At 37.0% G+C, this 12,920-nt stretch overlaps 1 protein-coding gene across 1 annotated transcript in view; it reads left to right on the top strand.

The window, feature by feature from the left end:
* Window positions 1-12,920, top strand: part of nt5e (5'-nucleotidase, ecto (CD73)) — a 44,745-nt gene that overhangs the window by 5,075 nt on the left and 26,750 nt on the right. The window contains exon 2 of the mRNA XM_055185324.2: window positions 5,611-5,833. Coding sequence (XP_055041299.2) covers window positions 5,611-5,833 — 223 coding nt within the window. The remainder of the gene's footprint in view (window positions 1-5,610; window positions 5,834-12,920) is intronic.

Below are 12,920 nucleotides of genomic sequence, written 5' to 3'. Positions count from 1 at the left end.
GTGTATCGCGTCAGCGCACGTGCGTCCGATGAAACTGTCTATACATTATCCCTTACTCATACTACGGGGCTGTTGAATGCTTTATTCTGATTGGTTGATAAATGCTTCACGGGTTTGCATTATTTTTGGACACCTGACCTTTCAAATTAAAATAACCCCCAGCACAATGTCTTAACAATTCCTGTATTTGTGGTAATCATGGTATTAGTCCAATAATGATGATATTGATTTCGGTCTTTGGAATTATTTGAATTTTTTTTTGTTTTTTTCGAATTATTTATTGTACCATCGTCAATTATTACTGATCAATGTTAGATTTTCTTTCTTTTACCAGCTAAACTATGGAACGATATTCCGGACAATGTTAAAAAGGAATTGCAAATTGTGTTTGCAGTTGCGTTTCCTACTTGTGGGTGTGAAAGCTGTGACTTGGTTCAGGCGCAGATGCAGGCTGTTTGCATTTCCGTTTGCGCGGGCGTGCAGTGTGTGCCAAGTTTCAAATGTGGAATCGGGGTCCATTTGCAATTGAATTTCCAGTGTCTTTCGGGTTGTGGCCCTGCCGTGTTTCAGTCTCAGTTGCAATTCGTGGTTTGCTTTTTCACTTCCTCTGGCGTCACGTTCTGATCTTGCCAAAACTCAAATGAAATCGCAATCCTCTTTGCATTTGCGTTTCCAATGCCTGTGCTTGGGCTTGTCGGTCGCGGTGTTGGGGGTGGGGTTATATTATAGGGCGTGCGCTTAAACGGCCACAAGGGGGAGCACAAGAAAAGCTAAAATGATAACGCAGAAAATATTTTATACATTAAATTATATATTACCTCAGTTATATTTCAGCAATTAATCAAATAAGCATAAGCACTGTTTATTAACTTGCATAAACTTGCATTAACTTGCTAGTAAAGAAAGATATGCCAAAGTCACGCCTCTATCAAAACACATGAACACGCACAGATCAGATGGTCACATCTCATGTCTCATTCACCAGTGAGAAAACTTTGCAGTACAAAGTGAATAACACTTCCAAAATAACCAAACAACTGGTTTACATCAGAATTAGTTTAAGCACACGTTCGGTTGTGTAGACGTAGTAACTATATCGTTATGCTAATCCGTAAACGAACACAAATTTCATAAGCAACACAATGTTTCATCAAAGTAGAATATCTGAATCCATCTCAATACAAACATATCACGTACCTACCTTACCAAAATAAACAGTGCAACGACCCTTTCAGACCCTTTGCCTCCTGCAGCTGTTTCATCTCGTGGTAAAGCAGTAAAGTTAGCGATGTTAATTTGGGTTTTTGCTCTTACCGATCCAGGCAGTTTTTGCTGTTGTTGTTATAAAAGATGTCTTTCGTTGTGTGCCTCCTGTGTAGGTTGTCAATTCAGTAGAAAAGTTTGCTGTTCTCACTGTTTACAGACAGGAGGTGAGCGCACGTGAACGCGCCGATGACGTATGGTGTCTGCGTGGACTCGCTGCGCGGTTGGCATTCAAATTACGCTTACGTATGAGGGACAAAAATGGAAACGTCGGTTCGGACCGAAATCTATGATTTGTTGAACATTTTTTGGTCCTTCGCCTTTCACAGATGACATAAATTTCTACAAATACATTTAAACAACTTAACACAGTGATTGCTATCAGGATGTGAGGAGACTTTTAACCAGCATAACAAAAAATGTTTCAGGATCAAATCTGTTACCCTACCTTTAATTTCATCCTCATACTGGTTCATACATGGCAGGTGTAGTAAATATTAACTGTTTAAATCATGTTTTACGCGTGCTCCCACTACACTGTTTTCTACCGGCTGGCTATTGAACCGGAAGTCTCGCACCAGAAAGGAAATACATCACATCACTTACTTCCGTGTTTGAGAAAAAGGTGGATTGAAGACCTGAAAGTAAACGCCCACTGCTATGACAGGATAGCTTCATTCCTCATCATTACATGTGGGAAATTGTTTTGAAAGGCTTATATGTGTTTGCTTGCTATTTTACCACATATGTGTTCGAGCCACAAAAGGTTCTGAGTGCTAGAGATGATACACATAAATCTTCAAACCCTACCTGACTAAATTACTGTATACGACACAATAAGCGGCCATCAGAATCTAAATTGCGGCTCTAAAGTCCTTATTACTAACTTTGTATATTTCTAATGTGCTTGTGAGGTTACTTTTATGAATGCGTAACGTTACATACCACAGTTTTATGATAAAAAAGCTTTGTTTGAGGAAAACTGTCTCTAATAAAGCAATAGTCACACATAATAACAAAATGTAAACAAACACTTTGTTTTGTGGGAAGGTTATACAGTGACTGTGTTCTTCCACAACCGGCACTGTACAAACTTTGGCAATCTTTGAAGGGATATTTGCTCATTAGACGCTGCATACTGTTTGCTTTGCCCCATATGTGTTACTTCCCTACACGCAAACCTGTGGGCGGAGCTACAAAAGCAGTCGTTGCCATTCCAGTTTGGAGGTGGTGATTAAAATCTCTACAATGTCATAAATTGGTACATTCCTTACAAATTGGATTCACTGCTCCTTTAAAGGTGGGGTGCATGGTTTTTGAAAAACACTTTGGAAAAGAGAGTTGGGCAGAGTACCAAAACACACTTGTAGCCAATCAGCAGTAAGGGGCGTGTCAACTAGCCATCATCGTTGCCTGGGTTGCGCATATGTGTGGCGGGTCTATCAAAAGAAGGTCCAGATTCTATTGGGGTAGGGGCGTGATTGTTAAGGTGATTTCAAATAACAACATTCGTTTTCAGAGATCATGCACCCCACCTTTAAGTCAGGTGTTTGCTTCATATGTTTCTCAGTTTGGTTGTATGAAACATATTTATTCAAGAACTTAAGATCAGCTTTTTTATTACAGAGAAATAGATGTAAATATCTAAATGCAATAGATCTTAAACAGTATTATCAGATTTGATTTTATGATACTGAAACAGATTATGGGCTCTATCTTACACCCGACGCAATGCAGCGCAATGCGCGACGCAAGTGTCTTTCGCTAGTTTCCATCCTAATTTTCACGTTTAGCGCCGCATTGTTTAAATAGCAAATGCATTTGCGCCCCCTTTTGCGCCCATGGGCGTTCTGGTCTGAAAAACGAGGTGTGTTCAGGCGCATTGTTGGCGCGTTGCTATTTTGAGGCAACTAAAATAGACTACGCCATTGACCAACAAAAACCTGCTCTAAAGTCTAAAGTCAATGGCGCAATGTGTTTTATGTTATTTAAGGAGCGCATTAGTAATATGCGCCTATAAACGGGAGGACAACGCGGGTTTGCTTATCACAAAGTACATGAATGCGCAGCAGAACAAAGATGCTTTTAAATATGAAAGATTAAAAAAAAATGAATGTAAAAGATTATTATTGAGTCTCTTGGACATAAATGAGGAGTAATTATGAGACGTTAGAAGGCACAAAGAGCTGCTTCACCTGCAGCCTGGTAAGTAAATAAATGCTTTGCTTTAAACAAATGCATCTGTTTTTAAAAGTTTTTTTTCAATGCTACCTCACGGATTTATTGTATATGATGACTCTGTACCTGCGGATATGCTGAGATGAGAAACATTTTAATGTAATGCTTAAAAAAATCTTGTGACGCTGTCCAAGTGCTGAAAGGAGAGCAGTTTGTAAATTCTTTATCTCCTGTTTGTTACAAATAAAGTATTTTTAGAGTACAAACCTTTTTTTTCATATACTTGTAAATAATTTTTTAATGATATTGGATAGGCATACATTTAAAGCAATTACAAGCCTGCTTTTTTACTTCCATGACTAAAAGAAAACGGGTTTTAAAGGTTTTAATAAAAAAATAACAATTTCAATACAAGTGAAAAACAACACAATTATATAACATTAATCTTAAACTGGGGATCTTCTTCGTCATCTAAATAGGGATTAGACATACACTCTAAAAAAATAATCCGTAAAAAAACGGATAATGTCCTGGCAAAAAATTACCGGCACTTTTTCTGTTATGTTTACAGAATTTCCGTTTATTTAAAAACTGAACATTCTGTAGATTTATAGAACACTGTCCGTAGATTTACAGAACACTGTCCGTAGCCTTTAGGGACACTTCAATCTGACTATGAAACACAACAATGGTGACAATCAACAACAAAGCTTCATGCCGCAATGCATGCTGGGTACCAGAATTGTAGAAAACTCTTTCTTAACATTTACTCTCACCATTTTTGAGATTTGTATCCAAAGTGTTGATGTCTCTGAAGCAAAAACCACAGCTGACACATTTGCAGCCATCTTATTCAATACAGTGTGTTTTTAGATCAGCATAGAGTGTCACTCTTATACAATTCATTCATTATTCTTATTTAATCAATTCATATATAAATGTTAGGTACCATAACAAAAAAACAACCAAACTTAGATGACAACATAGACAATTCTGCTTCCTCAAGCAACAAACAATGTTGCAATGCTAAAAGAGCAGAGTCAGTTCTGGAAGGTCAAGGGACAAAAGCCTAACTAAAGGAACACTAATCACCATAGTGGTGACTTCAAATGAATCTAAAACAAACACAAACTGGAGATTTAATCTGATAAATGTTGTGGTAAATATCCATTTGACTTACACGTCACGTCAGAAAGAAGATTTATCTACTAAATCACTTGTGTCAATGTTGGAATAGTTTAACACTTGTATCTTGTTCTAACAGCATTTGTTTAGAAGTTAAACATCATCCATGTTAGAAAATAACTCTGCAAGCAAGTTGTAATTTTAGGTTTCAAACAGAGATGGTGATAGAGAGGCAAAAGTGAAAGATTGCAGCAGGGGTTATTGCACCCATAATGCAACATGTTATTAAAAAAAACAGATAAATAATGTTTTATTAACAAAGTTCGGGAGGAACATGTCAAATAAAATACCTAAGTGACTTCAGCTGTTTTCAATCAGTAGTCAATGGCACCAGCTGCTTTCAATCGGTAATCAACAATACACCCAATCAGCTCGAAAGCAAGCCATATATAAATCACAGTTGAACTCACTGAAAATTCTTCGCATCTTTCAGAATCCCTCCTCCACCCCGTCTCCTCTCACTTACCAAGTTATTTCCTTAAGAGGGGGGGATACTCTGTGTTTTTCAGGCTCATTCCCTGCTCAGAGCCCTCTCCCCGGACAGCACGCCAAATACGTTTACTAATTTAATTCTTTAACTTATTTGTAAGTGTGAACTCGTGAAATGCCTGTAAAACATAAATACGGAAAATTCCTTCATATTTACACAGTACTTTGTCCGTTTTTTTACCGATATTTTTTTTAGAGTGTAGCGCCAGCGCAACATGCTTTTAAAGGGGATGAGAGCTGAGACTCTCATTGGTTTACTGCACGTTACGCCCAAAATACTCCCATTACAATAGGACCAACCCTTTTCGACCATGCGCTCGGCGCACAAACCATTTTTCCCGTCGTTAAATTAGCAAAAGTGGATTCGGACACCCCCATTTAGACGTTGCCCTGTGTGCTTTAGACAATGCGCTTAGATCGTTAAAATAGGGCCCTTGGTGTTTTATGGCTGTGTATGGAAATTGACATACTTGTTTTTTGTTTGTAACATATCAGGCTATAGGAAACCATGAGTTTGACAGCGGTGTGGACGGCCTTGTGAAACCTTTCCTCCAGAAGGTCAACTTCACTGTTCTCAGTGCAAATATTAAACCCGATATAACCATCGCTTCTCAGATCAGCGGCTATTATTTTCCATCCAAGATCTTCACTGTTAACTCAGAGAAAGTGGGTGTTGTTGGGTACACATCTGTGGAGACACCTGCATTGTCTTTACCAGGTACTGTACAATATTTCATTTTATAAGATCATCTCATGCTGCTACCCAGTCTCACAAGGTTTTGAGATATAGTCACGTAATTTTTTATTCATATTTTTTGCGTTTTTTCGTGATCATAAAATGAATTCCTGTTTTTGTGTGATTATCACGTATTGGTTACTCAACTGCTTTTTTCTATTTTCAAACCATTGTCGTTTCAATTTAGGGTTATTTTGGTGCTTGCATTAGAATGTCGCTTTATGTATTGCTTTATACTATTTTTTCCGTTTTTTTTTATATGTCGCCTGGCGTTAGGGTTAGAGTTGGGTTTGAATAGGGATGTCATTTTATGTAAATCTAACCCCAAATCAAAGCGACAATGGTAAGGAAATAGGACAAAACAGTTGAGTAACCAATACGTGATAATCACACAAAAACAGGAATTCGTTATACGATCACAAAAAAGGTGAAAATTCGTGATAATATCACGAAAAAAGAATAAAAAAATTACGTGACTATATAACGAAATTTCGTGAGACTGGGCTGCACATTACATCCTATGTTATTTACTGTAACAATGTAGTAATGTTTTTTGACCTGGTTCTTTTATCATTCAAGAACAATTTGTCAAGCTCCAAAATTACAAAATTAAACAGATACAAGCCAAAAAACCACAAAAGCAACATGTGCTGTTTTATGGAGCAAGTTGTCAAATATAAAAACGGTCTGCAAGCCTTGTGTGCTAGTATGTAGAAGATATTCAGTTACTAAAGAACATTACAGGTGCTAACACAAACGTTGAATGATGGGAGCCGAGTCGCGTTTTTCTTATGCGTGTTTCACACAGATGCGCACAAATTAGCTCCTCCGCGAGACAGAACAGTTATGTGTCACATCACAAAAAAGGTCAAATTTACTGGTCGCACGTGTGCGACTGGATGTAAAATTCAGTAGCACACTCTCAAATCAAATTTTGGTGGCAAAATGCCACCATTTGGTGCCAGTCTGGAGCCCTGAAGAGACAAAAGAGCCGTTCAAAAGAAAGCCAAGATCCATTTCTTTCAGTTTTCTTAAAGCAGACAAAACTTTGTGCATATCCAGAGTCTGATACTGATAATGACCTTTGGCAACAAAGACGTCTTTTTAGGTTTGACTGTAACAGTTGTGATTTACTTCTTGACCTTGGTAAACAATTTCCTGTTGTTTTCACTTCAGATGCAACAGAAATTGGCTCTCTGTTGGCCTCTTTTTGTAGAAAGTGATAGAATTTTAGCAAAGGGAATGTACTTTGCAATAACATTTTTTCTGAGATATTTAAATTATACAGTTCTGGGGGAATTGAAGTAAACTCAAGCTTTTTGGCTGTAGCAATTTTGGCATTACACCTCTCAAAAGTGTAGTATGGCAGTTGTGACAGATCCATTCTGTGTTTCTCTCCTCAAAGACACACTGATGAGGGCATTCAGAGCAAATGCGAACATAGTTACCTGTCAAACATTTTGAAACAACTGCTTAAAGGTATTGCGGAGGATTTTCTTTTTCTGGGTGGATCATCAAGGCTATTGGTCCTCCTAGTTGTCAATCAGGAGTGTTGCGCAATCAGAGCCGGCCTTAAGCATCTTGTGGCCCGTTTCAATCACTAATAGGGGGCCCTGCCCACATAAAACATAAGCATAATAGAGCAAAAAGCAAGGAATCCTGTTGGTTTGCATCAATGGTATATTATTCTATTACGTGCAGCTTCACGAACAGGCAGCTCAACAGAAATGATCCAACCTTATTTAATTAAAACTATACAATTATAGTTGGAATAAGCCTCACCATTACCTTTCATGGAAGCTAACTTCTCTGCTAATGCAAACCCCGAATCTAACCCTAACCCCAATGATTTAAAAATAAGAAAAACAATGATAAAAATATAAAATGACCTTAAAAAATATGACTTTCTGTATCTAGAAATTTGTGCTGTGTGCCACGAAAAAGACAGCAGAGAATCGTGTCAATAGCACAAAAAATTCATCAAACATTTTGTGACCATAACACGACTTGCCGTGAGATAGGGTAGGTTGGATTTATGAACAGTCTGACAACTTACCCATGTGACCACTTAACCCATTGTCCCCTACTGCAAATATTGCTTCTTATATTTAATATTATTTCTCTAATGGGTAGTTAATTAGACTTTTGTCTTTCCTTAAATTCTTCATCCTTCCCGTAATTTGTAGTTTACGTAGTTTTATTCTTTCTCCCTGAATTGTTTATCATTTCTGTATTTAGTGATTAAATTACTCTTTTTTTTCTCCTTGTATTCTGTGTTATTGTGTATCACTGTTTTTCCTTACTTGTTTTTCCACTATAACTAACATTCATCAAAAAATTGGTTCCAATTGCCTGCTTATGTTTTTCCTTGTATTCAGCACTTTTTCTGTATTTATATAGTTTTTCATCAATTCCCTTTCATTCAGTTTTTCTTCATTATTATTTTGAGAGAGAGCCTGTTTTTTGCCCAAATTATCTTTTTTTTGAACCAATTATAATAATGTTTTTTCTTTGAGTTCAGTTTTTTAAATTGTCAACAGATATTGAGCAGCAATGTCAGTTGCTAAAGAACCATTTGAATGTTTCTCATGAATTGTATACCTTTATATCTTGCTGTATTTTCAGTAAGGGTTGTTACAACTTGCATTTCATCTTGGTCAGTCAGTTGTTCATATCTATCAGCAACTGTCCTTGTGAATCATACTGGCAGCAGATCAAAAATGCACCTTATCACTCAACTGGAAACACCCTTTAAACAACCGCAACCGTCAACAACCCTCTCTCTATCATTTCTTTTAAACGTGAAAATGTCAACATTACAGCAGTACCCGTGCCCTCTTTAGTAGACATACCGTACCAACCCCCCTGAGCGATCTCTAAACAAAGAAAAACAATAAAGTCCACACAAAAACAAGGCGTGGCTGATTTCACTTCTGAGACATTGCAGAGCAGGGCTCAACGCAAAGAATTTTTTATACTGGTGCTTCAGGTTTTCACTTGCCCTGCCAAAATTTTTAATGGACACACCAAAAAAAAAAAAAAAAAGATTTCAGTGCCACATAATTAAAATAGCAATTAAAAAGTCTAATATAATTGTATGCAGATTCATTTTATTCATCATTTGTTAAGACAATTGTCAAATGTAAACTTTAATTCTGAAATTTCACAATCCTCTCATCAGGGTCAATAGGTAAGGGATAATCCACGGCTAGCCATGCATTTAAGGGTTTTAATGCACCACGTAGAGGCAAAGAACCACCCGACGCGTAGCATTAAATGGTTTTAATGCACACCTTCCAGCCAATCAGGAACAATCACGAAAAAACGCGGAGATTCGTGAAAGTATCACGAAAAAGAATCAAAAAATTACGTGACTATAGATACATAATTTTGTTAGACTGGTTATGACATGACACAAGTCATGAACATGAAGGAGATTTTATGCACGTTTATGACAACCGCCATTAAGTGTCATTTGTTCAATTATGTAATTTTCAATGCAAAGATGACATTAGATGTCTTTGTTATGACAACTTGACATAAATCAAAACATTATAACTTGTCATAAATCTGTCATAAACATGACATTACAGAATAATTATCAAACTTAAAGGATTAGTCCATTTTCTTAAAAGAAAAATCCAGACAATCCACTCACCACCATGTCATCCAAAATGTTGATGTCTTTCTTTGTTCAGTCCAGAAGAAATTATGTTTTTTGAGGAAAACATTGCAGGATTTTTCTAATTTTGATGGACTTTAGTAGAACCCAACATTCAACACCCAACTCAACACTCAACAGCTTTTTTCAACGGAGCTGCAAAGGACCACAAACAATCCCAAACGAGGCACAAGGGTCCCATCCAGCGAAACGATCTACACCCCTGACAATAAAAATAACAAATATACACCTCCAAAGCACAACTTCTCGTCTAGATCTGGTCATGATGTGCTAGCGTGACCCTACGCAATATGTCATCACGTGAAGAGGTCACAGAGGATGAACGCGAAACTCCGCCCCAGCGTCCACAAGCGTGCCGAAAGAGGACCGCTCCTACGCCGTTGCACGTCAACCGATACGAATTAATGTCTTTGTGTCAGTTTATTGTTTACAATGGTCAGCAAATGTGCGTTTTATATATGTAACACGTGACCTCTCTACGTCACTACGCATTTACGTTAGGTCGCGCTGGACCGGACCAAGGCGAAAAGTTGTGGTTTAAAAGTACATATTTTTTATTTTTCTTGTCAAAAATGACAATCGTTTCGCTAGATAAGACCCTTATGCCTCGTTTGGGATTGTTTATAGTCCTTTGAAACTCTGTTGAAAAAAACATAATTTCTTCTTGACTGAACAAAAAAAGACATCAACATTTTGGATGACATGGTGGTGAGTAAATTATCTGGATTTTTCTTTTAAGAAAATGGACTAATCCTTTATGGGTCATTTAAATGTCATTAAGTGTTAATACAAGTCAAATAGTTTTAAATACCTTAACAAAATGCAACAGACACGTCAAAATATTATACTTAACTTTATGTATGTCTGTTTTATGCGAAATGCATAAAAAAACTGACAACTAACAGAACTAGTTTTTCCTCAAACAGAGGGTTTTGAAATTTTCTGACATGGAAGAAGAAACAAACAAAACATTTAATTAATTTAATTTAATGTTATTAACTTTGCAGCGATATGGACCCAACACTGCATGGCTTAACCCATTATTGTACTGTTTTCATTTAAAGGTGCAGTGTGTAGATTTTAGCGGCATCTAGCAGTGAGATTGTGAATTGCAACCAAAGGCTCAGTCCACCATTCACCGAAATGCATAGTGGTAGCCGTAAAAGGAAAACGTTGTTGTCTAAGACAAAATACAGTATTGACGAAACACACTGCACCTTTAATTTTAGGTGAATTTGTCTCCATATGCAATAAAATATAATTTAATCAATTATTATTATTATTATTATTATTGGATGATTGGTTTTATTTGTAAAACACATGGAGGGAACTTAAAAAACACTATAAACTGAAGAATATTCATTATGCTGTTATAAAACCATTTCATAGATATTAATATATCATTTTAATGACAAATTATATTTGTATCACTGGTAGAAAGTGGTCAGTTATGTTATCTTGGTAATGTCAAGTTGTCATAAGAAAGACATCTCAAACAATGTCATCTTTGCATTAAACATTACATAATTGAACGAATGACACTTAAAGGAATAGTTCACCCAAAAATGAAAATTCTAATATAATTTACTCACTCTCTTGTTGTTACAAGCCTGTATAAATGTCTTTGTTATGATGAACATAAAGGAAGATATTTTAAAGAAAGTTTGTTATCAAACCTATCACGAGCCCCATTCACTTACATAGTAGGAAAGTAGTGAATGGGGCTCATGAGCAGTTTGGTTTCAAATATTCCTCAAAATATCTTCCTTCGTGCTCATCAGAACAAAGAAATTTATACAGGCTTGTAACAACAAGAGAGTGAGTAAGAAAAGACACAATTTTCATTTTTTGGGTAAACTATCCCTTTAATGACTGTTATTGTCAGTAGTAGTGCATAAAATCTCCTTCATCGTCATAGCACATGTCATGACTATGAAGGTGTCATGTCAGTCTTATAAACACCCCTTCAAGTGTTACCAAAACAACCAATAAGGTAGGAGAAACCTCATGACATTGCTGAGAAGTTAACGTTCGTGACCCCTAAAATGTGTCTCGATGGTAACTTTGGATTAGTATACATACAAAGGCAGAACATATATTTTATTGACTGAGAGCAAAGCAATGCTGTTTACTGGCCCGAGCGTCTCTCACGCTGGCCCCCTGGCCATCGGGAAGTCTTTTATGTTGAGCCCTGCAGCAGAATATTTTCAGGGTTTTCATAGCTGCCTAATGCAAGTGTATTTCTTAGCAAACCTCTGGTGATGTTTGAGGATTTTGTAATAGCCCAAGATTATTCAGTAGCTCATCAAAATCAAGAAGATTTCTCACAAATTGTTCTTTACTCTGTAGTGTTTGTTTGACACTAGGGTACAATGCATCACCTTTCTTTAAAATGCCATCTAATTCCAAACTGTGCAGCTCATTACATTCGTTGTGAGTTAATGCGAAATAAAGCTTCCGGCACTGCTTTCACTTCTCTTTCATTTTCTTGGCATGAAGATGGAACGGGGTTAGAAAGCTAAAAATGTGTTGTAGCAAAGTACCTTTTGTATGTTAAACTAGATCAAAAATATTAAATTGGCAATAAAAATACCTACTCACTCAATAAATATGAATGCTTATTAGACTTTATGCTTGTACTTAAATATCACAGTTACAACAGTCAAACTTAAATAAAGTAGTAGGCTACTGTGCAAAAGTCTTATGGTGCGTTTACACCAACCGCGTTTCAGGCATCAAAGTTGTGTCTACGCCGCCTAGTTTGCCGCTTGAACAGTTTGAATGCATTTGCGCATGTAGAGCGGAAGACGCGCTAAAAAAGCAAGCATTTGACGCACATCAGAGGCAAAATCCGCTTCTTGTGGGAGGGGCAAGTGCTATGCGATTGTCTGTTTGCAAGATGACTGATGCCAATTCGCGTCAAACACAGAATTCACAAAAAGCACCATTTGCGCGCACAACGCTCAATTCGCGCGAATGAGGCGGAAACGCGTCTTCTGCGCCGCGCCAAATGCCTCATCCACGCCGCAGGACCTGCAGACGCACGTCAACGTGTCTTCACATTGAAATCACTCGCGCTTCACGTCTCTGCCGCGGTTGGTGTAAACGCAGCATTAGGTCACCACAACCAGACTTATTGTTTTAGAAGTTTTAATGTCCATTCATATTTATTTTTCAATCTATTTTATTAAGATACAAACAGAAAATACATGAAATATGTACAAAATATTAAAAATACATTTTCAGGACTAATTGTCTTCTTTAGGGATTGACGGTGTTTATGTGACCTCTCTTGGCACTAAACACATCTTGAGCGTTTTTGAGCAGAATCACGTAAAAAGATTAATTTCCTTAAAATTATAAATTAGGATTTAATTTCAGTTAGAT

This window comes from Misgurnus anguillicaudatus, chromosome 18, assembly GCF_027580225.2.
Source record: "Misgurnus anguillicaudatus chromosome 18, ASM2758022v2, whole genome shotgun sequence".
NCBI classification, from domain to species: domain Eukaryota; kingdom Metazoa; phylum Chordata; class Actinopteri; order Cypriniformes; family Cobitidae; genus Misgurnus; species Misgurnus anguillicaudatus.
Note: the sequence above shows the minus strand (reverse complement) of the source record. Positions and strands in the feature narration are given on the sequence as shown.